The sequence below is a fragment of the Aedes albopictus genome, chromosome 2 (genome assembly GCF_035046485.1).
Source record: "Aedes albopictus strain Foshan chromosome 2, AalbF5, whole genome shotgun sequence".
In the NCBI taxonomy this organism is placed as follows: domain Eukaryota; kingdom Metazoa; phylum Arthropoda; class Insecta; order Diptera; family Culicidae; genus Aedes; species Aedes albopictus.
In genome coordinates, this window is record NC_085137.1 from 201,531,902 (window position 1) to 201,559,524 (window position 27,623).

Consider the following 27,623-nt stretch of genomic DNA (forward strand, 5'->3'; position numbering starts at 1 on the left):
GCCTTCTAATGATGCTAATAAATTATTATAATATAAAACATTTCAGTATCGATGAGCTTTTAAGTGAACGAAGAAACTGTCAATGCACATACTTAGTTTACAATCTGTTGCTCAGTCTAATCTGCTCAATTTGGTTATTCTAAATAGTAACTGTGAATAATGTGTTTGTTAAACATTGAAACCACTCAGGTACAATTGACGGTATTTTTTCAGATTTCCAGGCTGTAACAATTACTCATATACAAAAGGTAGATGACAATTAAACTGTCCCTATTCCTTCAGAACTATGCTAATCTTTTTCGGCGTTGTTCAACAAATATTACAGTTATTGTTTACAATTAATCAATTTTTATCTTTCTTTGAAATATAAGAATTTTAACACATAAATAGCGAAGACACAAAAAAAAATGGTCGAAATCGGTTGAGAACTGAAAAACATAATTCCGAGATAATCGCGTTTAAAGTTTCAAGTTTGCACTACGCGCCCATAAGGGAGTGAGGCGCAAAACGCTATACAGTCGAGTCTCTTATTAAACGAATTCCTATTAAACGGACTCCTACTAGACAGGGGTGAGCGTTATAGGAAACTAAGAGCTTATGGGATTTCGGCTTTTTGGGGGTGTGGCCTATTATGTGTTAAGAGATAGCGCAATTCTTTCTTCGGCAAAGTTTAAGGGCTTAAAAAGACCTATCATTTAAAATATTGGTTCATATGTTTAGACACCATTAACAGTTTGATGCTAAATTGTACTACAGGAACCATATCTGGTTGTCAAGCAAACGTTGCGATATGTGCGACAGCTCAAGACCCCAATCATTTGGAAGGATAGTGTCTCCAGGAAAGTGGTTGGGTACGCCAATAACTTACTGATGATGAGTTGCGAAGTTCGAAATTCCTCCACTGGGCGGCGCTAGTGAGCATGTACATTTTCAAAACCTCATATTTCAGAATCCCTATAACTTAGAAAGTTGGGGTCTTCGGCAAAGTTGATCAGTATGACCTAGACCTACATAAAAATGAACACTTGTTTCGCAATTCTGCCACTAGGCGGCGCTAGTGAACATGCAAATTTTAGAAATCTCATAGCTCAGAATCCTGATAACTTAGAGTGTTGGTATCTTCGGCAAAGTTGATCAATATGACAAAGACTTACATAAAGTGGGACACTCGTTTCGGAATTCTGCCTCTAGGAGAACAGTAGGAAACCAATGCTCAAACATCTGATATGACTGGATCGAACCTTGTTTTCTTGAAGAAAGTCGACTCAGCAACTTTGTTGAAACGGTATTCTTTCAAGTGGTTCAAAATGCGGGATAAACGACTACTAGACTATATTGGAAACAACTAAGACCACATAGTGGAAAAATTTCAAACCGAATTGTTTTTCAGATGAAAGCTCTAAGTCTTCTGAGAAATTTTATCAAAGAGAGTATTATTCGAAGTGGTTCAAAACGCGAGAAATATTACCGTTTGATCAAACTGGACATCCTTCTTTGCAACAACAGTTGTCATTACAACACTAGGGCCAAATAGTGAATAAATGTGGAACTTTGTTAAAGTAAGGTTTTCTCTGAGTGGTCCTAAATACAAGATTTACCACGTTTAGGCTAAACTGGTAAATTTATTAAGAATAAAAAAAATCAAAAAATCAAAAGAACAGTTTTTGAGTTTTGGCTTAATATCGAGTTTAACAACTTTTTAAAATATGGAATTTACTAAAATTCGAATATCTTGCGTTTTGATCAACTAATTTAAAATTTTTTCCATAAATTGAAAGCTGAATATAATACCATTCGATCATCTGAATGCAGGTTTTGCGTCCTATTGATGAAATTCAAAATATTGGCGAGTTTTTCTATTGGTTTTTTTCTAAGCGAAATATATGGAGAAACACAAATCATCCTGGAGAAAATAAACCTGAAAAAACTCAATGAGAAAGTTGTGACGATACTGCATAGAAGTTATAGGAGCATCTCCTAGAAAAATGTTCTGGTGCCACTATAACAGAAATTTCTTAAACAACTTTAGAATAAATTCCTCGAGTAACAAAAAGAGAATTTTCAGGAGTAACTACAAACAAGATTCCAGGACCAACTGCATCAAGACACAAAAGATGCCTAGAACGCATGAGGAAAACTTGAACAATAAATTTGAAGCAACTTTAGAAGATAATGTTAAAGAAACTTCCGGAAACAATTGTTAAAAATCTAATTTTTGAAGAAATTTAATGATGAAGTATTTCATCAATTATAGAAGAGACTTATGGAAATAATTTACTAAAATCTTCAAGAAACTCCTGGAAAATTTTCGGAAAAATCCGGGAGCTATTCTAGGAGAAATTCTTGGAAACGATTAATGAGGAATTCCTGAAGTAACTTCAGGGCAGTTCCAAAGACAAATCTAAGAGGAGTTCTTGGAGGTGTTCCAAGAGAATTCTAGAAAAACTAAAAGAAACTTCAAGAAACTTCTCGAAAACCTTCTGGAGCAACTCCACAAGAAATTTCAGGAGAAAATCAAGCAAATCTTTTTGGAGCGATTCAAAAGAAATTCTTGTAAAAGCTGCTTGACAAGTTCTTGAAGTGGCTTCAAGGAAATTCTAGGGGCAACTTGTTAATTGTTTGTTTGAATTTCAATTTGAAGCTCAAACGTTTTTCTCAACCAAACTTATGAATCTAAATTGAACTCCACGAAGGGCAAATAGATTATAAAGTTTGACCCTTACACAAGTTCTGAACAGTTCAGATTTTTAATAAATGTGGTTTAGAATTGTTCTTATTGTTGTTTTTGTGCATCGATGTTTTATGCGGCCCGCAGGTCGATCCCGAATTGCAAATTTGGCCCGCGGTATCCTCCAGCCTGAGCACCACTGGTTTAGAGCAAACTGAAAGCTTCCAAAAGTACTAATGTCACGTAGTGAGTAATTTTCGAACTAAACTATTCTCTATGTGAAAGCCTTTAATCTTATGTGCGACCATGCCGTATCCTTCTAAGTGGTCTAAAACGCGAGATTCACGACGTTGAGACTAAACTGGAAGCTTCTAGCAATACAAGGGCCAGGTAGTGAGTGATTCTCAAACAAGATTGTTTTTATGCGAAAATTTTGAATTCAATGTGCAAATTTGACTAAGACAGTATCTTTCTAATTAGTCCAGAACGCAAGATATACGACGTTCAGACTGAACTGGAATCTCCCAAAAGCACTAGCGCCACATAGCGAGTGATTCTCGAACTAGAGTGTATTCTCTGTGAAAGCTCATAGTCTTCTGATCATTTTTTCCAAGACAGTATCCTTCTAAGTGGTCCAGATCGCGAGACATACGAGGTGCAGACTAGACTGGAAGCTACCAAGAGTACTAGCGCCTCGCAGTGAATGATTCTCAAACTAAATTGTATTCTATTTGAAAGCACTCAGTCTGCTGAGTAACATTTCGCAAGACAGTATCCTTCTAAGATGTTCAGAACGCGAGATATAATACGTTTAGACTGAACTGGAAGATCCTAAGGGGGCATCCATTAAGTACGTCACGGTCCTAGGGGGGAGGGGGGGTTTGAGAAAGTGTGACAATCAATGTATCAAGTATAGGAAAAACCCGTACGAAGGGGGGAGGGGGGGGGGGGGTCGAGAATTCCCAATTTTAGCGTGACGTACTTTTTGGATGCTCCCTAAGAACACTAGCGCCACGCAGTGAGTGATTCTCGAACTAAATTGTTTCCTATGGGAAAGCTCTTAGTCTTTTGAGTTACTTTGCCGAAGACAGTATCCTTAAGTTGTCCAGAACACGAGATATACGACGTTAAGACTTAACTGGAAGCTGCTAAGAACACTAGAGCCACACAGTGAGTGATTCTCGAACTAAATTACCGTCTACCTTCGTTGGTTTGAACGACAACTCATGCAAACCAGCGGGGTTCATTTTTTAATTTGAACTTCTAGTAACCCTGTGGGCATAGAAAAACACACTTTTGGTTACCCTTTTTACTGTTTTGTTTTGATTCTGCGTTCCGCTTCACCCGGTTCCATGAGCAGATTGACGTTTGAACCATTTTTAGTTTGAACGATGTGCAGATTAGAGGGGGTCAAATTAAAAAGTGTTCAGATTAGATGCGGTCAAACCAACGAGGGTAGACGGTATTTTCCATGCAAAAGCTTTTTGTGTTCTGAGCAACTTTGCCGAAAACAGTATCCTTCTACGTGGTCCAGAACACGAGATATTCTACAACTACTGGAAAAATGTAGTGCTATCCCACATGTCCGACATGGTGCCCTGTGTTTCTTGCTCGTTAGTAAGATTTTCTTGTGATTTTATTAGGCACATTCCACGCGCTACGTTTTGCGCGAGACTCAAATTTTTGCTTCTAAAATTAGTTTTGTTGGTCAATACATGCCAACCAGCATATTAAACGATCAGATTTGAAAAGGTGCAATTCACAGTTTCTCATTGGAAATTGGACCTATTTACTACAATAAAATCAAGAAGCTAATTTTGGTTTAACGACAAGAAATTTGCAACTTTCTAGAAATTTTTTTAAATGTTTTAAATACTATTAGAAAAGTATAAGTAATTATCTTCTTTATGGTGCAAAAAGAATTGAAATCGACAGCAGGAGCACGTAAATATTGTCCAGCGATGTCCAGCACTGTAGCTGCTGCCTTGGCTGTTGCTGTTACTGGGGGGTGGTGATGCCTCCCGCCACCCCATGCAACAACGGCAGCAGCAGTGCTGCTGATAAAACAAAACAAAAAGCCGTTCGTTGGATCACTAATCGGTAATAAATCAATAACTTTTTCCACAAGCATCCAATCGTTTTACGGTCTTCGAAAGAAAGTTTCATAAATGATTTTTCTACAAAAAACGTTGATCGATTTGAATTAAGGAGACAAAGGGTGACCTCTGGGATTTTTTATCTGCAAGTGTAACTATTCCCATAGTAAATCCTATGAAAACTTTGAACCGCTTGCGCTAAATTATAGCTTTATCCATTGCGCTGAAATTTTGCGCAGTTCATATGGGACCTAAATGGAATCAAAAAAGTTGACTGGAGCGAGAATTCGATGTTTGTCCCATACTAGTGAAGATCCATGATAAAAAAAAACTATTTCCATTCGTATTTTCATCTCATCTACAATTCTTATTGACAAACTCTCACGAACCTAATGAACTCTATTTCGCTTCTCCCCCGATACAGCCTTCCCATCCCATGGCTTCTTTATGGCATCATCTACGGTCAACCGGTGGAGGTGAACTCGGTCGGCATGGTGTGTTCGATCACGATCCTGTTCTTGATGTTGCTGTTTGTCATCATGTCGATAGCCTGCTTCCGCTGGCGCATGAACAAGGGCCTAGGGCTTACCATGTTTTTGTTATACTTCGTATTCGTTGCCGTTTCACTCATGTTTGAATACGATGTGTTAGTATGTCCGTTTTAAATAAGTACGCTTAAAACGCTATAGACTAGGAAAGTCACAGGCGATGGTAACTAAACTGAATCATCTACTTTAGTAGTTACGATTACGAACAAAGAAAAGAAAAAAAAAGAAAACAAAAAGACGAAAAAAGTAAACCAACTAAATTATACTTAGACTATAGAGAGAAATGTAAACCCATTCGACGCTAGGTCTAGGTATGTTTTTACCTAGCTTAAAGGATGAGGCAACTAACGTTGAACATATTAATATGTATAGTTACATAGAAGAATGCTAACATTTAAAAGAGCAAAACAACAATAGACTAGTGAAAGAATTGAGGATAAGTGAGTGAAAGTCATTCTAGACGGGCAATGTATTGCTGATGGGTGAACATCTGGAGAATGATATCAGGAAGAAAAAGGCGATTAGTTTTCCCATACCATAAAGAAAAACCTAAGCGAAAACTAACACAAACATTTAACGAAGAAAATAAAGCAACAAGAACCTTCTATCGAGCAGCAGTTATTTTAGATTTTGATCTCCTCTTCTTCATGCAACTATAGTATCGAGTCTATTATCATACATTTTAAATTGTATTCAACCAAAACAACCTATATTCGAACGAAATCTTACCTTACAAAGAATACATCTAGTTAATACAAGAATCAACTAGTTAAACCAGTAAAACTGTATTTAAGCATGCATCTCTTTCTTCTACGAGAACAAATTCTATAAGAATCTAGACTTAAACATCAAAAAGAATAAATTTAAGCAACAATTTTCAAAAGCAAAAATCTATTACTCGAACTTAAGCAAAACACCTTAGGAAATTTGAAACATCAATGCATTCGAGCACTACCAGCTTTTCTCTTTCCATAAACTACACCAACGACATACAATTCATTAGAGTGCCATTAGCATCAGGAACTAGTCCATCAAAACAAAAGAAAAACACACATAGTCACCCTAGTGATGCAAGAGCGCGCATTTAAAATGCATTATCGCACTTATGGTTAATCCTAGTCATAATTCACATCTGTCCTTCTATACTCTCTCAGTAGTCTCTACTCTCTTTGACATACTTCTGTATAAATTGGAATGTATTTTGATCTATCCTTTCTCGTTTTCTCTATCCGTTTCGTCGACCGAGATTCGAGAATCTGTTACACAACTTAGGCTTCATGGCGTAAATCCATTGACGTAGGACAGAAGGTTGATTATACTAAATCTTATACAGTAATCCTAGCGTTTTCACACATCACTTCATCATCGTTCACCGAACCTCACCATAACACCCATTCGAGCACTAAGTTTAAGTATAAACACAACCAACACAATGCTTGGGGTCCTGTTGCTTTATGTCGCATCACCACCACCAATCGAAACCGACCGGGATGGCCCGGAATACCTATTATATTGTGCAACCGCTCCGGTAGAAACCGTTCAATACCCGTTGCATACTCACTGAGCGTTGCTTTATCCTCTGAGGAGATTGTTACCAGAAGCGAGCCGTGTGGTTCATATCATCTAATATGTATGTTCAAGTTTGTTCCCTCGGGGAGGTAACATCAGCAAGTATCGAAACAAAAATCAAGTGGAACTTGTTTTTTTACAATGAGTACAACAGCATACTAACAGCAACGAATGAGTCAGGTTTTCGTTTATGGTTCTATTGTGGAATTATAAGTTTATGGTTGTGGTCATATGTAAATCAATGATCAAGTACATTTAGATAATGAAAACCTACTGTAAGTTCAATCATTTGAAATTGATTTAAATCTTGGATGCCGCATAGCAATTTAAAAATAAACAACCTTTTTCTACATTTCATTCCCAAAACCAATATTTTGGATATATTAAATTTGGATATTTCCTTGAGATTGATCTTCGGGAAAGTTCTAATGGTAAAGAGCTGCGGATACGTTTGCAGGGCAGTATTTTGACTGATTTGTCGTGGGAAAACTGTCAAAAAACACAAACTGAGACGAAAGGGACGCTCAAGCTTAATCAGTTTTTTTCGATTTCTTGAAGTGTTTAGTCCATTTCAGAGAGGTATAAGGTTTTTAAAGGACTTTAAATCTGCTGAAATTTCGCTCGTTATTGAGATTTGTTCTTAATTCCTGTAACCATAATTTGATATTACTCTCAGTCCCTTATATTCAATGTCAAACAACAATCTCCAGAATTATTGTAATAGATGGATAACGAACAGCTCAGAATTTTTGAAGATGTGCGTTACGAGCTATTTTACTGTGCGTAACTCCATGTGTCTTTAGGCAGAAGCTTCGTTTTTGTTTTGGCGCAATCAGCCGCATGGAAAATTTAATTCAGTAGTAAATACTAATGAAGGAAGAAAACGATATGCAAATCATAGCGTTACACTTGAAGCGCAAGAATACTATTGCATCCAAGATTTCGTCAAATGATAACATTTGTATTATTTAAAGCATTTCGTTCATTCAATCACAGCATCAATCAACTTAACAGAAAGAGCCATTTAGGTACAACGTTATCACCCGAACTGAGACACCTTTGATTTAGCTGTATTCCGCTACTATATACCACCACCACAACAAAATAAATAAACCAATATATAGGTGAACAACACAAAAGAACATACAAGCTAAATGAATATATAAAGAGGAGAAAAATCAATGATAATAAAATGAAATGTTAACAAATTTTTGAAGGTTTTTCTTATTTTTATTTTTTATTGACGAATAACGAAGTGAAAAAACAAGTAGTGGATAAATATTAAAAAGATGTAGGAATAAATCGTAGCTGCAGGTACGACTACTATCACAAATGGCTAAAGATGCAGAACTCTTTTACGGAAGTCAAACGCAAGACAAAAATACACTGCTTCTGTTCAAGGAGAAATCTTCAAGGGGACACTTCTCTTTGATGCCAAGCAGTAATTTTCGCCAGAAGAAAAACGTAGAGCACCTACAGAAATGAAATGATTAAAGTTGGAACTCAACTCAACTATCGAAACCTTTCATCGTTTTTACAAGTATGTCAATTGTTGAACTTTTCCTCCGTTTTGAACGAGAAAAATGGTACATATCTTATCTTCATTTTATTTACTCGTCGTTACTTCCCAAACAATACTATTAGGTGTTTCTGGCCTAGCCAATCTAAAACAATGCTCCCAAACCAGCTTGTTGGAAGCAATGGTTGAGTTTCCCAAAGTTTGTTGACTTTGTTTCTATAGGCGAAGCATACAAGCATACCTAGTTATTACGAATAATTGCAAATAACAACAACAAAAACATGAGACGAAATGAAATCGATGGTATTCGCGACATTCAGACGAAAAAATTCAAACACTGCTTCATTGTAGCGAAAATAACAAATGTATATACTAATATCAACACAAAACAATGATAAATGAGCAAAAAACACAATGTTCAAAATTAAGAGCGTGCGTGTGAACAAAACATTTCAGATGAGAAAGCCAATTTCTCCCGTCCATTCCATGAAAATGTTTAAAGAAATTTGATCAGGATAAATGAAAATACACGAGAGCTGTAAACAACACTGAGAGAAATAGACAGAAAATACACAATACTTCATCGAGCTACCAAGCATGAATTTTCCACATTTGAACTTCAAACTGTTTCCCACATTCACCACTATAAATATTGAAGCCAAACCTCTGGAATCATCGAAGAATTCAGAACATCCTATCTGGCATTTATTCTATTTCCTCTTTTCATTCATAAACTATTGAAGTTGATCGCGAACGTATACACCAAATCAAGGATATACATTACTGCGCACTACACCCTAAGTTGGACTGACACAGGAGCGTGCACGCACCTTCAAATCGTGATTGCAGTGCTGGGATACGTCGAACCGCTTTGGTTTCTCCATCGTAGCGATTCTATGCAAACGTTTACTTATATCACACTGTTAGGCTTGCTACAACTTGTGCTACAGTCCAATTTGGTGTGGAATGTGCATGCAATGTGTCTAATAAGGCAAACCGAACACACAAATCGGAAAAGTAGAAGCGCAAAGTACACAGCCTGTAAATCACAACAATGAATACATTTTCCGATGTTGAAACCGACAAAATAATAATCAACAAGAAACAGAAGGAAAACAATAAAAATGTGCAAACACGGAGCGAACTGAACACATTGAGACAAACTTACACATGGGACACAAGCATGGAGGCAAAGGACGAAGTTTGAAGTGCAGCAAAAGTGCGCAAAGCGGAACGCTCTTCATCGGGCAGCGTGCAAACTGCGACTCAGGCGCATGGGGGTCACCTTTTGTGGGAGAGGTAAATGCTTTTGAGGTTAGAATTTCCTTTGATTGACAATTTGGTACTCAAGTTTTAAGTTTCCGCTCATTGCAGGTACCGAAACATAGCAGAACATTGTAACTGAGGTTAGAAAGTATGCTGTGGAAACGACAACCGTTCATGTATCAGTACAACTACAGGGCTTTTTGGCAATTGTTGTGGAACTCTACACGTGAGACTTGCCGTTCCTGTTTGTGGGTTTATTTATAGGTCACTTGACCATCGAACCAGTGTTGGTAAATATCACAACTAAAGACAGCAGAGATGGCATTCAGCACTGAAAATGTGCACAGTGCAGCTCATTTTCATATTCAAACTGCGCTCACTTGCACTCTCACTGAGGAGCATGCCATCCCTGAAAGACAAAAAATAAATACTACAATGCACAAATTTGAACGTTTAGAAAATATCATACAAGAATTCGTAGCGACAAATAACATTTACCAAAGGCGCTGTCCCATGAACTAGGTAGAATCATTTTTGAACATCTCAAACTATCGAATGCTTGTTAGTTCTCATCGAGCATGTTTCATGGCCCGTGTCCGCAGAGGACTACTTATCTGTCTTATAAGTGTTTTGTATTTGGTGAGGGGATAAATTGCAGTTTCTTCGGAATCCCATTGTAGACACGGTCTTCACTGCTAATGTGTCTTCGTTTTTCACGGCTCACATTGTTGTCTGCCGTCATTATGGACCCGAGGTAGACGAAATCTCCCACTATATTGAGCTTCTCGAGAATTTTTAGCATAGCGACAAGTTTTTCTTCGACTTCTAGGTTGCGCGCCAGGGTATGTGTGTTGGGCACTTTGCGACCATTACCTCAAATCCACACAACAGCGCACAATTTGCGCGCCGATTGCCTATGCGCCAAGTTTTTCACTAGGCGAATCACTATTAATCAGTGGTTTAATGAAGTAAGAGCGTTGTTACCGTCAATAATATCTTTGTTGTACATTATTTCCAGACATAAGGAAGTTCAATGTTTTAGACAAAAAATGGATGCGAGCCCTAAGAGAGATAGAGCTTTCGGCGCTAATTATTTTGACACTTGTTTATTTACATTTTGTATGGCGCACAACACGGCGCATGAGCTATCGGCGCACAAGATGTTGACCAGTATGCGGATTTCAAAAAAGATTCGCAATATCAAAGATTCCCCCCTCATTTTTTTTCATTTATTTAGTATTACATCAAATTCAAGATAAAACTGAATCAACAATATTTCTCCATAATACACGGTTCGTGGCTGCCGCTCTCCATCCTCGGTCGCGCCCGATGCTCGCCAAGTCACGCTCCACCTAGTCCGCCCATCGTGCTCTCTGCGCTCCACGCCTTCTTGTGCCAACCGGATCAGTTGCAAACACCAGCTTTGCAGGGTTGTTGTCCGGCATTCTTGCAACATGCCCTGCCCACCGTATCCTTCCGGCTTTGGCCACCTTCAGGATGCTGGGTTCGCCGTAAAGTGCAGCGAGCTCGTGGTTCATTCTTCTCCGCCACACACCGTTCCCCCCTGTCTAGCATGAAATTACTTAGGTTAGGATAGGTGTTTTTATTAGAGAGATTTGCAGCCCCAGTTTGGTTCATCTCTATGACATTATTTCCTTAACAATCTGATTGTGTTCGTTTTCATCTACCAGCATGTACTTTATTCTTGACGTATTCACCACCAGTCCGACCGTTGCTGATTCGCGTTTCAAGCGGTTCTACAGCTTTGCGATCATTCCAAATATTCTGACAAAAATGTCCATATTGTCCGCAAAGCACTCAAATAGGTCGGATTTCGTGAAAATTGTACCGTGGCTGTTGAGCAGGGCTCGTTATTACCCCTTCCGGAACGATGTTGAATAATAGGTATAGGGGAACTGGGGGTAAGACGCCCACGTTAAGGAAGAGTCCAATTTAAACCACGAAACACTTCATAATACAAATTTTTTTGGCACTAACATGAAGCACCAACATGTTTCCTTCCAAATGGAAGAAGCCATATGCCAGTTTTATGTTTTACTGCTGAAAAATTCAAATTTGAAAAAAAGTTTGATTTTCAGAATTTTAGTTTTAATGCGGGGTAAAACGCGCCACTAGCCACAGCTAACGCCAGGATGCCAAATTGTGTACATTTACTTGCGCGCCTGGTTTCTTGTCAACTGTTATTGTTCGTGAATGGTACACAGTCATTACACAATTATGGATCACCTGTAATTATGGGTCAATTCCATGTAAACGTCATAGTGAGCTGTTTTATCAATAATCACTACAAAATGACGCATGGCTGTGTGATTAGTGAACTTATTTATAGTAAAAATGTGCTGTTGCTTGGTTCCAACTTATGTTCTACATGATTTGTGGCAGAATTTGGATCTAAATGGCTATTTTAATGAAAATAACTAGGGGTGGGCATTTTACCCCATACATGCCTCAGAAGTTTGGACCCTTATAAGAAAGTTGTAAGGGTCAAATTCGATACTTTTTCCGCTTGGTACACAAATAATGGGAGTGTGCAAAACAGTTTGTGGGGATAGCGAGAAAAAAAATCTTTTAAATGATGTATAAAAGTGCAAACATTTGACAGGCTAAAATTACATCAAAAGTAATCAAAATCTTTTTTCGAAGTTTTTGTACATTTTTTTTAGTAAAAATATGTAAACTCAAATGTAAAGAATCATTTTAATTCTTATTTAAGCGATTGCAATTGAAAAAAGCACTGAAAATAACGTGGTTTGCCTGAAACAAGGGTGGCGCAACTTGCCCCCTATGGGCGTTATGGCCGCAGTTCCCCTAAAAACCCGTGAATTCCCGTCAGGATCAGAATGAACTGGATAGTTTACCTGAACAAACATTCTTACGCCGTTCATGGCTGCTTTGATCAGTCTGGTCAGCTTCCCAGGGAAGCTGATATCTCCCATGATTGTCCATAGCTCCGTGCAAAGATGTTGTTATTTGCCACATTGAAGTCAATGAGTTCGTGATGTGTTGGGACCGGGTATTCACGAGTTCGCTTAAGGATTAACCGTACGATGAAAATCTTTCCCGTTCGCGACCGACCGTCGAGGAAGCCAGCGTCCCACGGACTCTTTCCGTCTAGATAACAGACTTCGGAAGATGATCTGGGATAGCACTCTGTAGGCGGCATTAAAAATGATGATCACTCTGAAGTTCTCACATTCTAAATGGCTGTTTGTATTGTGAATGGGGCAGATTACCCCTTCCTTCCACTCCTCCGGTTGTTGTCCAACTATCAATCGGTGAAGATAGGTAGCCAACTTTTCTGATCCTATCCTGATGTGTTCAGCTGCGATACCATCCTTACCAGCTTCTTTGTTGGTTTTGAGCTACTGCATGGCATCCTTAACTCTAATCAGCGTGGGAGTTCCGTCACAGCATTGATATAGTCATCTCCTCCGTTGCCTTAGCCTCAACCCTCTCCCCTGTGTCTACGTTCTCCGGGCCGTGCAGATGCTCATTGAAGAGCAGTGTTGATCTTTCAATCATCTAACATCCGTCCGTGCAGAAGCTCCAGTCTTTATCCCTGTACATATTGGATCGCGGTACAAAGCCGTTACGGTATTGCGCGCAAACCCCAAAATTTTATCCCCACCTTTGGGCTTCCGCGCCGAAGACCCAGCGCCAGATTCGGCGACAAAGAAACATGACGGCAGTCGCCGGACAGTTGACAATACCGATATTTGACGGCGGTCGCCCGTTAGTTATGGGAGTGGATTGTTGTCATGCAAATAGAGCTTTTCGCAGAAAATGCATGTGTATTAAGTTATTGTTGACGGATTTTTTGCTGTGTTAGTGTGGAATTTAGCGATTTGCTGTATCGCGTAAGCTTTCACTGGAAGCAAACGTCAAGTTCTTCAGCGAAGCAACGAAAATTTTCAGTGAAAAAAGCAATATATGTTGAGCTTCTGGTAGAACTTGCGCGTTTCATGAGAATGACACAGCAGTTTTATTTCCTAGCACTCCGCGTCTTTCATAAGGTTCCATTCGATCCGCTGACTCTGTTCCACGTAGGGGTAGGCGGGGCATAATGAGCAGGTGGGGCATAATGAGCACCTTGTATTTTCACTGTAAATCTTCAAATTAACAAAACAAATTGCTTGATTGTAGCCTTATTATCTAAAATCCAATGGGTTGATGACAAAACATTAGTCAAAAAATCCGTTTACCTTGAAAAAAATATCAAAATGCGTAAAGTGGTCATGTACTGGGAAAATATTATAAGAATCTGGTGACCTGAAATAAGGTTTTGAGTATCGAAATCACAACTTAGTGGGCATCTATCGATTTTCTTGATATTCCCTAGGCCAATGAAATGTATTTGTAAACCTTTTCAACTATTTTTATAATTATTTTGTTGAAAAAATATGCTTCAAAGAGTTGGTAGTAGGGTGGGGCAGAATGAGCAACTAGTGATAAAATAATGAAAATGGTAAACATCTTCAACAAACAAATTTTAATTTTGGTTTTCTCTGTTTTGATGCATATAGTAAGGTTTTGTTTGTAACTTTCAATATATTAACTTGAAAATTTCAGTATCTGTAAATTATCACCGTTTAAAAATTCCTCAATAGAACACTCATTGAAACCCCACAGTTCCCTACAAATTAAACCTCGTAATCCCTTCAAACTCTCATTGATTGTTGCCTACAACTTGCCTACAAATTAAACCTCGTAATCCCTTCAAACTCTCATTGATTGTTGCCGGTATGCTTTATCATTGACAAAAATAGTCAATTAGCATTTGATTGTGTACGAAACTGATATTGATCATCCTACCCCACCTAGGGTGTTCATTATGCCCCACCCCTAAAACGCAACTCGCGATTTTATACGTTTTTAAAAACATAAAATTCTACAACATTTATAACTTTATTCGGAATTTCAACGATTAGCTTTTGTCAGTTAAGGTTCAAATGGGGATTGAACGTTAAAATTACACATTAATTGCATTTAATTTACTGGATTTGGTGGCAAAATGCTTAGGCTGCTCATTATGCCCCGCCTACCCCTACCTGACGATGCTCTCGACTGCGTTGTTCTGGCTACATTTACTGTACCCCAGCAGTCCTCTAGGGAAACCACATCGAGCTTGCTCTCGTTCGACGTGATAAAGCTACCTCCAGATTCTACGAGTATGCATCCGGTTCAGTGAATCAAAATTTAACCATCGCGCAACAATAATCATAATGTCGCAACCTGTATTTGTTGCGACAATCCACCCAATGTGACATAATATTGTCCCAACTTGAAAATAATAGGAGTTTAGAGATTTTTCAGCCTTGCATTGCGATTTTCGATCGGTAACTTCGAGTAACTTCGAACTCGCCATCAACAATATGATACTGGCGACCGTTACTGCTATAAGAGATGGGCGAACCGTTCGAGAACGGTTCTGAAGAACTAGTTCTAAGGAGACAATGACTAAACTGTCGTTCTTTTGAAAAGAACGGTAGTTCTCCGTTCTCTCAAAAGCAAGAAAACTGAAAGTCTCACAGAACTGTTCATTCAGCTTTTTCAATAAACGTAGATTGGGTTCTAAGAAAGCGAATGTTTTTGTACCGACTTTTCGAACCCTCTGAGCAGAATACCTTCTTTGAATGAGTGTAATCAGTTTCGTACCTTGTAATACGAAACTGATTAAACTCATTCAAAGCGAATGTTGTTAATGATCTACCGCAAAATAGTACCATAGACTAACTACGATGACATACTGCAGGTCGAAAAACGGCAGTTGATAAATGGGTCATTAGTGTCAATGCACAGTATCACAAATCCTACATATTTGAGCAGAGATGGATTTGCTTGATAACGTGGTCAGGTAAATAACACGGCAACGCAATTGACGTAGGTTCACAAAATAACCATAACAACTACTGAATGGAAGAACGGTTCAAAAGAACTAGTTCTTTCTAAGGAACTGTTCAATTGAGAATGGTTCACTTGAAAGAACTGTTTTGCCCATCGAATTATACAGGGCGTTAGGTTCCTGAGTGCAAACTTTTTAAAGGGTGATAGAGGACCATAAATAGTGAAAAAAATTGTTCTACACATATGGTCAAATCTCAACCGTTACGTAGTTATTGAACTCCCCATGTTTTTTACTCTTATTGCCTTAACTGGTTATAACTTTAAAATGGTCAAACTTATCGCAGTTTTTTTTACCCATATTCGAAAGATTATTGAATTTTCTATCAAATGACATCTTTGAATCGATTGGTTTAGTTAAATAACTAAGTTTTCTGGAGCAAAATAGCTAAAAAAAGTGTGTTTTAATTTGTTTTTGTCAATTATCTTTGAAACATGCGTAATAATTTACAATTCTTTCTTTGGCAAAGTTGTGGCCCCTGTTCCACTCTACAATTCGTTCTTTGACGCCAAACTTCTAACTATTGTCGTTTTTTTGTAATTTTGATTTAAATGTCGCATTTCAGATCATAAATTTTCGTGACAATATGGTCCATACAGAATCGTCCAACACGGAATCCTGCTTGCTGCCGTCGGAGAGTTACGTCAATCTTCTCCTGTATCCGATTAAGGATAACTATGCAGAGGCCTTTAGAACGATACACAGTAACATGATGCCTCGTCAATTATCGCATACAGTCAGTTTACCATTTTTGGGTACCTTTACTAAGCCTTCCATCCAGTTCGCCAGAAATGTCGTGGTTTCCCATATGTTGCAGAATATTTGATGCAGCAGTTGTGCAGATACTACGGCGACAGCTTTGAGCATTTCGGATGATATGCGATCGATCCCCATATAGCCGAGGCGGTAAACGCACGGGTATTCAGCATGACCATGCTGAGGGTGATGGGTTCGATTCCCGGTCGGTCCAGGATCTTTTCGCAAAGGAAATTTCCTTGACTTCCTTGGGCATAGAGTATCTTCGTGCCTGCCACACGATATACGCATGCAAAATGGTTATTGGCAGAGGAAGCTCTCACTTAAAAACTGTGGAAGTGCTCATAGAACACTAAGCTGAGAAGCAGGCTTTGTCCCAATGAGGACATTACGCCAAGAAGAGAGAGAGAGAGCGATCGATCCCCGAGGTTCTGTTCGATTTCATGCTACGGATGGCTGTTTCTATCTCCTGCAATGATGGAGCTTCGGTGTTGACACGGGTAATGCGTCGCACCCTTGGTGGATCATGCTGAGGTGTTTATGGCGTGGCCGATACTTGAAAAAGGTTTCCAAAGTGCTCGAGCCAGCGTTTCAGCTGGTCATCCAAGTCGATCAATAGCTGTACAGATGTGTCTTTCACGGGCATCGTTGCATTCAACTTAGTATATCACTAAGGCGACGTGAGACATCGTAGATGAGACGAATGTTACCGCTAATTGCGGCTTTTCCGCCTTCGTCGGCTAGGGAGTCCGCCCACGTTCTTTTGTCCCGTCTACATGAACGCTTCACTTCCTTCTCGAGACCCGGGTAGCGCTGACGGGCTAGGACTTTGGCTCCTCGTGTTTTGGCCGCTCTATCGCGGCTTTGGCGTTCCTTCGCTCCTCTATCTTCCTCCGGGTGTTATCTGTGATCCGCTGCTTTCTCTGGGTGCGCAGCTCACCCAAATTATTCTCGCCGGTGGCGATAAAGGCATTCTTGATGGCGCTCCGTTGATCTTATACGCTTCCACTTCCAGGAATATTCGCAGCACTGTTCTCTAGCTCCTCGATGAAGGACCGCAGCGTATTCTAGTCGGTGTGTGTTGAACCGGCGCCCGATTTTCTCCTCCTGTCGAAGGATCCTCGCAATGCTAGATATGAAGCTACTGTTTTTTCCAAGATCCAAAAATAAGCGAATGTACATTACCGTCGGATTATGGCTGGAAAAGAATTTACTTCTGCTAGGTGAGCAAGCGATGATCGTTGAACATAATCACATGTCCACTTATCATGACATATGCATTACGACGGAGCAGTTGTTCATCTGATAATTAATAGGCAACTATCAAACGGTGTCGATCTTCAGGGCTGCGGTGTACATACAGGGGATACTCAAAATAACTGGGACAGGTAAAATTTTCACTTTTCGAAAAATGTTCAACTCGCTGTAACTTTTTGAAAAGAGCATCGAATATTCTCAAATTTTTACTGTAAGTTCATCAACTAGTTGTGTATCAGTGGTCCAAATTTGAAAAAGATCGGGCTATTCTTCACGAAGATATAAAGATTTTTGAAAAGGATATAATTATTCGATAGCCAACTTTGAGCTGTTATATTTCCGGATTCAATGAACTGATTGCAATGAAATTTTGACCATTCATGACTTATATGATGAACTCTTAAACACGTTTAACTTAACTTGAAATTTTTAACAAGAGAAAAAGTTATTACGATTTCATTTATTTCACGATTTTTTAGTAAATTCATCAATTTCTAATATGCATCCCATTACTTTCTCAATTTATTAGCGGCTATGTTGTAACTTTCAATCAAAACACATTTATGTGTAAGTCATTCAGAGGGAAATTAATTGAACTTTAATTTGCATCTTGGGTTTTGAAACGATGTTGAAGTTTTGGATAATTTGGTGTTTTATTAGAAAAATAATCTAATCGTAATAATTTTCTTCCGCGTTAACAATTTTGAGTTAAGTCAAAGATTTTTCATAGCTCATTATACAAGTCATGATTGCTCAAAATTTTATTGCATTCGGTTCATTGAATCCGGAGATATAACAGCTCAAAGTTGGCTATCGGATAATTTTACCTTTTTCTAGAATCTTCATAACTCCGTGGTCCGATCTTTTCCAAAATTGGACTACTGATACACAACTAGTTGCTGAACTTACGGTAAAAAATTGAGAATATTTGATGCACTTTTCGAAAAGTTACAGCGAGTTGAACATTTTTTGAAAAGTGAAAATTTTACCTGTCCCAGTTATTTTAAATATCCCCTGTACATACGTAAAGACTGTGAGCTGAGCATTGTTTCGTTAGAAAGCGAACCAGGAAACCTTTTGCAAAATCCATCTACCTAACAGATTACCATAGCAGATACTGTGTGCTGTATTTCATAAAGGACAATTCTAAAGTAGTGGAGGCAATTCAACAGTACGTCAAAATGGTTCAAACGCATTTCAACCGAACACCAAAACCGTTAAGATAGGACAACGCTGGTATGTTAATCGTTCAAACGATTCCACCAAAAGAACGGAATATTGAAGACATTCATCTCGATCGAATGGAGTTATAAAAAAGCTAAAATGCTACTTAACCAAGATGTCGAGCGGATGCCGACCAGGACTACAGATTCTGGGACGAAATCATGAACAATTGCAGAACGTTTTAACTATAAATTCAGTAAAGTCATGAGGTTTGGACCAGTAACCTCATAACCGCATAACCTCATTTTTCACTTTATATGATGGTGGAGGTTACGCAGGTTGAGGCCCATCATAAGCATCGGGCGCCATGTTTGATTTGTCGCTTGAAATTTGAAAGTGATAAGTTTCAGCCACAAAAACGAATATTCGTATGAAAAAGTATCATACTATTATATACTCACTCAGTCACTCACAGTGAGTGTGATGATATGCTTTCAGTTGCATGGCTGCAGAAATACTATTTGTTATCACTTCAAAAACGCGAGGCAAACAATCATTGAAATGCAAAAACACAATGATTTGTATGAAAGCTCAATCACGAATCAAGTCACCTTAAGATGTCTATCATTGAAATCGAGCTGGGATAATAGACAATTTTGAGACCCCTGAAAAGCGTAGCTTCTCTCTTTGTAATATCCAATAAATGTAGTACGAGACAGCACAAAGGAAACCACACGTTCAAGAACATGAATTGAAAAATATTTCTTGGTACTCACAAACAACATATTCAAAACAATAAAACAACATGCACATTTTCTAGTTTCTACTATCGAGGAGACAGGCTTTACTCCCCCATCCAGACCTTCAGACCCGGTACCAATCCAGTGTATTTGTGGAAACCGTTTTTTCGTCGTTGTCAGCATGCATGGAGCTTCATTGATCGTACAGCAGCTAAATGCAGACAAATGATCCTGACTGTAACTATTGTTTGTCTGATATTTTGCTGAAAACATGCAAAGGTTTTTGTTCATACGGAAACAAAACAGTTTTAACCATAAAACATGTATTGAACGTTAATTGTTATACACGTTTTTTATTTATATATTGACAAAAGGAAACAAAAAAAAAAGCTGAAACGAGTGGAAATGTTGAGAAAAAATAAACAATTATATAAAAAATCGAAAAAAAATAATTTTTATGGGGAAATATAAACCAAATATATTGTTATTTATAGTGAATAAAAGATTAAATTTAATAACTGAAACAGAAAACAAGCGCTTTTAGACTTCCAGTTTATGACGAATAATTCAAGTAAACAAAACAGTATAAGTCATTCATACCAAATGGATTGAAGCAAACATCATTGCAAAAGGAGAAATAAAAAACTATTCAAGAAATGAACAACATGTAGATAAACGGATATAGATTTGTTTACAAATTTACCAGAAGAATATTACTAAAATAACGGCTAAGTTGCATTGTGGGAACCCGAACACACAAATCACATACACGCATGTAAAGTTTTAAACTAATTCAACAAAACTAATGAATGATTAAGACAAAAGTAGCGATAAATTTATAAGGCAGTGCATCATATTTAACAAAATTGGCAAAAAAGCGTGAAGAAAAAGACAAAAACCCAACAACAGGAGTACTTGAAAAAAAAAAACGAATAAACGACATTCTCCACACGAATATGAATGGAATGCAAAATCTGCAAAGCTAAGGATTGTTTCATACCCCGATAACATAAACAATAAACCAAACCGAACGGAAGGAATGGCGCAGCAGCAACTACATTTTAAGGTCATGTATGACGGGTTTACCAGAAACAAAACTGTTACATGTAGTGAAGTTTTTCCATAATTCTCTTCATGCGCAAGATCCAACCAACCATGTTAAAATCAAACAAAAGTGAGCGATTGAGAGGATACGGTGAATCGTATTTTTTTTTGTTACACAACACACGCGTGTTAGCAGCCATTCACATACACAAACACAAGCCACACGGTATTTGAAATTAAAATAATGCAAAATACCACATATATACAGCACACCGATGCAGTTAACAAACAAGCTTCATTTGCTTTCTCTGTATTCGACATTGGAAAAGAGAAAATCACAATTAGTAATTGGCAAGAAATGTTATAAATTTCCACCTGCAAACGCTCACTTACATTTTTAAAAACAAAGCAATAAGTAATATAATTGATAACAAAGGAGAAAAATAGTTATTAAATCAACTTTACATAAATTGTAGAAGTTTAATGAAAAAGTAAACGACAAAGAGTTAAATCTGCAGTGAACAAAAACATCCACTTACACTAAATGAGAAGAAAAAAACCTAGCGGCATCAATTCGTTTTTATGTATGAATTGACAAAGTAAAACAAAAAATATGGTATGGGGAAGTAATGTAATGAGTTTGATTTTCCGTGGAATCATTTCATTTCAAAGTGAACATAGGTTGAAGTAAGCGTTTGTGTTTATAAGTTTAAGGCGAGAAGTAAAACAAAAAAAAAAGCAGAACAGTAATACATAAACTATTAGAATAAATTCGAGTGTATGTATAACTTTTTAAGATAGGAATTACCAAGGATGAAAAAAAAACAAGAAAAGCAGAAAAACAGAGTTATATACTTAAAAGATATTGATTGTTGACAAATGAGATTGTCTTGCGTAGTATGTTGCGTTTGCTGTCTCATTTTTAATAAAAAATGGAAGGAAACAAAAATAATAAAAAAAAATGATTAAGCGTAAGAAAAACTTTTTTGTTAACTATTATATATAGATTTGATTTTATATATATACCTATATATCATTCTCATTACAAAGCATATATAGAATATGAATAAACTGATTCTAAAGAAGAAAAGTTTGGGTTGCGTGTTTTACTCTATCCGCAGACTCTATCTGTTGCTGACTTCATCCCCTAAATTAGACCGACCGCGCACAACTTGGTCAAATTATTGGGGGGCAAAGCCTGATTTTTCTGATTTTTTTGTATGGGAAAATCGAAAAATCGTCAAACCGTACTTGCCCCTCCTAAGTTGGCGCCTATGCTTGCAATTTTGATTTAAATGTGCGGCACAGTGCGCAAAAAAGTGCTTACCATCACAGTTGCAAATTTATGATCTGAAATGCGATGTTTAAATCGAAATTGCAAGAAAACGATAAAAGCTAGAAGTTTGGTGTCAAAGAACGAATTGTAGAGTGGAACAGGGGTCGGGTCACAACTTTGCCAAAGAAATAATTTTAATTTATTACGCATGTTTCAAAGATAATTGACATAAACAAATGAAACCACACTATTTTTAGCTATTTTGCTCTAGAAAACTCAGTTTTTTTTAGCTAAACCAATCGGTTCAAAGATGCCATTTGATAGAAAATTCAATAATCTTTCGAATAAGGGTCAAAAAATTGTGATACGTTTGGCCATTTTCAATTTATAGCCAGTTAAGGCAATAATAATCAAAAACATGGGAAGTTCAATAACTACGTAACGGTTGCGATTTGACCATATGCGTAGAACCATTTTTTCACCATTTCGGCACCAACATTTCAAAAGGGCGTAACTGCATTTTGAAACAAACCACTCTTTCACATCTGTGGGTCATATTTTAAGTTTCCCACGAAATTCACAAACATTACTAGACAGAGAAATTGCTCTTCTTTCCTATACTGGCGGTGATTTGCATGGCGGCATTGAAATACGATCCACAGATGTGGAAGAGGGGTTTGTTTCAAAATGCAGTTACGCCCTTTTGAAATGTTGGTGCCGATTTATGGTCCTCTATCACCCTTTAAAAAGTTTGCACTCAGGAACCTAACACCCTGTATATATACCTAAGGGTGTCCAAAACATATATTCGGTGTCCAAAATTCAATTCTAACAGGCGATTGGAAATTGTGATTTTCTCAGATTAAAATGCTTTCGTTAAGGTTTTTGTCACCAGGAACGCAAAGTGCAATCATATTATAAGCGTATTAGTAACTTTGCAAAATAATTAATTGCTTTCTAAGGAGGCTAGAAGACGATTTTTCCAACGTTGTCCTCAGCCTGTCCAAAATACATGAATTACCCTATTCTTATAAAGTTTGATAAAGATACACTTCATATTTGTGATGAAAATATTGGAGAATTGTTTCAGAATACTTTCCAAGAAATGTTTTGGAAAATGTTCCTCAGTAATCCACCAGTATTTGACATTTGAATGCAACTAAAAAATTCCCATAGTTTTGTCAACTCATTCCTGAATTTTCTCCAGCTATCACTTCAATGCTTTGGCAGAAATTTTCCATGAAAAAAATTCAGACATTTAGAAAAAAAAAATCTTTAGCTAGTTTTACAAATTCCATATTGTTCGTTCAGTTGAAAATCGGAATTTTTGACACGCGAAAATCATTTTTTTCTCCCAAACCGTGCATCGGACGCACGTCGGGCAAAGTGCGCTGGATAGAGGGCCAGATTCGCTGCCCAGCGCATTACGTCCGACGTTAGGTTTCACGTATGGATTTGTAGAAAACTCGATTGTCGCGTGTGGAGAAACTACGGGTTTCAACCGCGACGACAATAATTTCCTTGTTTCCTTTGTTCCCTGAATTTCGTGAAAAAGTTCCCTGACCATCAACCAAATTTCCCGTAAAATTCCCTGACTCTCTCTGATTTTCAAGCCCAGAAATAAATTCCCCAACAGTCCCTGGCTTTCCAGGTAGTCGACACCCTGCAGGTTTAGTAAAACTGTGTCCCGCATCAGAGCAAAATATATCTGCACAGCAAACAATAAATGCAACCCGCCCGATGTAATTGATTCCGATGTACTAAATAATCAATGTACAGTATGCGGCAGGAAAAAATGCGAAAGTATTTTTCAACTTCAAACCTCGTTTTCGTCCATTTGACATTAACCAATCTATGTTTCAACGTTCCATGATCTGTAATAGGCTAGTTTTCTGAAAAGTTCATTAAAAAAAATTCCATTTTGGTCACTAATCTTTACAGGATGGCGCCTGAAGCTGAAGATCAGAATTTTCAAACCGTAGAAAAGTACACAGGTCGCTAAATTTCGTATCTGATAAAACAAAATTTTTAATTTTTTTCAACAATATCATCAAATATATGTACTTATTTCATCTAGTATGTGAAACTACTTGGCTCTGGATCAGTGTGGTCTGGTTGTTCATCGAATTTAAGCTAATTTTGTGACTGTTATAGTCATTTTGTTTAAAGACCATTGGGCGCGTAGTTTATTGATACAGTAGACGTTCGCTCGGTGCAAATGGTTTAACTGCAATGCTTTTTAACTGCAAGTCCGCTAAGTGCAACAATTTTGCAGTTATCGCACCGCTATCTGTCAAAAACAAAACGTCAACAGAGTTGCGATGTTTTTCGGATGCACTACAGATGCATTGCGATGTTTTTGAGTGCATTCTGACTGCGTCCAACTGCATTTGACAACTGTTTGACGGCTGTCAGTCGTTGCAGTTAGCGAAATTCATTCGGTAACTGAAACGTAAACATGTTGCACTTATCGAACGTCTACTGTACCCACTTATTAGGCTTACGCTATCACATGTTAAACATCAAATATGTTCATTTTTATTTTTCAGTGCTAGCAAACAGACATTGACTGATACACTGTCATGAATAAATAGTCATATATATCCCATGTATAGCGTGTAATAGTGCCTTGAAATTTTCGCATTTTTTCCTGCCGCACCCTGTAAGGGGTCATTCAAATATGACGTCCATCATTTAGGGGGGAGGGGGGGTCTGAGAAAGTGTGACACTCCATATGTTAGGTATACGAAAAAGCGCGGCAGAGGGGGGAGGGGGGGTCTAAAATCCCCGAAAAATGATGGACGTCATATTTGAATCGTCCCTAATCACGATTCCTATGTACGATTACATCGTTTTTATGTAAAATCTTTTGTTCTTATGTGTACATCGCCCGACGTATTGATCGGGTTGCAGCGGTTCAAATGTAATATTACACAACATTTTTTTCTAATTTATTTGTTCACCCCCTTAAAATGTCGAATTCAGACAAAAAAATTCAGAGGTGGCAGGGTTACATATTGTACGTGCAGTTGAAACCCGGAATGTTCGACTAGCGAAGTTGGATTTTTCTCCAAATCCGTGCGTCGGACCTAACTTCGGAAGTGGTGCGCTGTATAGCGGTCCAGGTTTACTATACAGCGCACCACTTCCGAAGTTAGGTCCGACGCACGGATTTGGAGAAAAATCCAACTTCGCTAGTCGAACATTCCGGGTTTCAACTGCACGTACAATAAGAGAAAATCGAAATTTGTGTCAGCCAAAAATTGGGTTCTTTAGGGGTATTCAGATTATTTCATAATCGGATTCTCCGTCCAAAAATAAGTCAAAATCCAAAATTACATAATTTTTGGTGACTGGGAGCTATTTTTAAAACGCATTTAAAGTTTGTATGGGGATATTTTTTTGTTCGGTGCGAACTTTCATTTTATCGAATGAACTGTTATTGTATCCACAGAAATTAAATTTGTTTTTTTTATTTAACCATCAAAACAAAGGGATTGGGTCGCAATAATATCACGTTATACTCAGAAAAATGAGCTCTATCGATTATACCCCGGACAGACATGCACGCTAAGGTCAGTTTACCTTTTTTCCAAAAAGTGCACAACCGCAAATATGCGTAAATGATACTCAAATATAGGTAAACAAGACTCAAATATGGGTAATGTGTACCTAAATATGAGTAATTGTAACCCAAACATGGGTAAATATTACCCATAAATGGGAATGAGCACTTTTCCAAAATTTGAGTTTTATTTACCCATATTTGCGTAAAGTTCACGCAAATTTGAGTAAAATTTACCCATATTTTAGGAAAATAGGTAAACTGACCTTAGCGTGTGAGATACGAGTGTGATTCCTGTACAACGCTGAAACGAGACCGGTCAATAGGTAGCTCGATATGGGGCCAAAACGGACCAGCTGCTGATTGGTTGATTTTATGCCATTAAAAAAAGCACAGAATTGAAACCGCCACCCGACCGCAACCGAGCGCGTGTGCACTGAAAAACAAGAAAACTCAAATTTGAGTATTTTTAAACTCACTTTTGAGTTCTTTTTTGCATCCTATTTCATTCGCTCTCTTTGTTGTTGTCAAAGAGTGAATAGCAAAACAACTCAACTTTGAGAGTTCGATGTGGGAAGCCAAAATTGAGTAAGTGACATAGAACCGAAAGTTGAGTAATTTTAACTGATACTTAAGTAAAAAGAACTTCGACTTTAGGTACTTACGCCGAATACGCCTAAATGCAAACTACCTACCTCAACATCGACTTTATCAACTCAAAATTGGCTTCCCGCACGCAACCTCGAAGTTGGGTGGATTGAACTCACTTTTGGGTACTTTCGTTTCTCCGTGTGGGCAGTGTTGTCAAAAGCAATTGAAAATACTGATCTGCCACAGGTTTTGCGTCAGCTGTTCAGACGTTCAGACGCCGTGCATTTTGTTTCGTTCGCGTGTTTCAGGTTCGCGTTTGTTTGTTTATTTGTTTTAATCGGTTTGCGTTGAACGCAAATTATTTTGAAGTTCCGTAGTGGTTTTCATCTGTGCGAATATCATGAAGTGCAAAGCGTTTGGCTGTTTCCACAGCAGTACAAAGCATCGAGATCTTAAGTTTTACAGATTTCCGAAACATCCTCTCGTCCGTTCTCAGTGGGCGCGTTTTTGTGTGCGTCACGAGGATGAGCTTCCGTCGTTGGTAATTAAGCGGAATGACCGACTATATAGCGTAAGATACATTTTATTGAACGAAAAGCCGTGTGATATTGTGAGCCGTAATACATTTACATTACATAATATTAAAGGAAGTGATTTTTTTTGTTTCATTATCTATTTAATACCATTCAATACTCCAATACTCATTCAGAGAGTAAAACATCAGTAATTCATTGCTTATCATTAAAATTGAGTAAAAAACGGCTATCCAAAACAAGGGTAATTGTATACATATTTTAAATGGTCATGATATCAGAAATCTAACGGGAAAAAATAAGTTTTACACGAAACGGCATAGGCGCCAACTTAGGGGGGCAAGCATGGTTTCGCCCCCCAATATTTGACGATTTTTCGATTTTCCCATACAAAAAATCAGAAAAATCAGGTTTTGCCCCCCCAATAATTTGACCAAGTTGGCGCGTCTGCGAAACGGTAAACTTTGAAATACTGTCACTTTATTTTCAGTTGAGTAATCGTGCTGAAATTTTGGTGGTAAACTTTAAATGTCATCACCAGGTAAAAAGTAAACAACTGGTTATTTTTTTCGAATCTATAGAAGTTATGACTCAAGTTATGACTGCGGCACTATTTTTCAACACGTTATTGTTTATTTTGAAAATAATTCGTGATTTGATGTACACAATAAAGAGTCAATTTTTGCCACTTTCATTAGTTTAAATTTTAAGATGCTCAAAATAAATATGAAAAATATGTTTACCGAAATATCTACCGCTGTTTACTGTTTTGAAATGGTTGTGTATCGACTTTTTGATAATACTAGTTTACAAAATATAATGAAAACAATGTTCCAAACTTTTTCATGCACAATTACGGGCGGATCGTGCCCTTAAATGTTTTAAGAAGAACAGTTTCTTGAATTATAGCTGAAGATGGTTTAAAAGTGTTAAATTTACAAAAATATCAAATATGGTGAGTAGTAGTGAATCAATTTCAAATGTTTAGGAGTTAATTCTCTAGCTGAATATGATGATTTATGAAAGTAGTGGTATTGGTGAATTGGGGACTATCTCCTTAGACTTTTGCTAAGTTACCATGTATATATATATATATATATAGTGAAAA

General features: G+C 37.7%; 1 protein-coding gene across 5 annotated transcripts in view; it reads left to right on the plus strand.

Annotated features, from left to right (window-relative positions):
* The window catches only part of LOC109400338 (sodium/potassium/calcium exchanger Nckx30C), a 297,046-nt gene extending 275,406 nt beyond the window's left edge, over positions 1 to 21,640 (plus strand). For 4 of the 5 annotated variants that reach the window (XM_062850998.1, XM_062850999.1, XM_062851002.1 and 1 more), the window contains one exon: positions 5,189 to 21,640. In XM_062850998.1, coding sequence (XP_062706982.1) covers positions 5,189 to 5,429 — 241 coding nt within the window. In that variant the 3' untranslated portion in view covers positions 5,430 to 21,640. The remainder of the gene's footprint in view (positions 1 to 5,188) is intronic. The other variant, XR_009997612.1, reaches the window with a different exon arrangement.
* Positions 21,641 to 27,623: the final 5,983 nt, after the last annotated feature.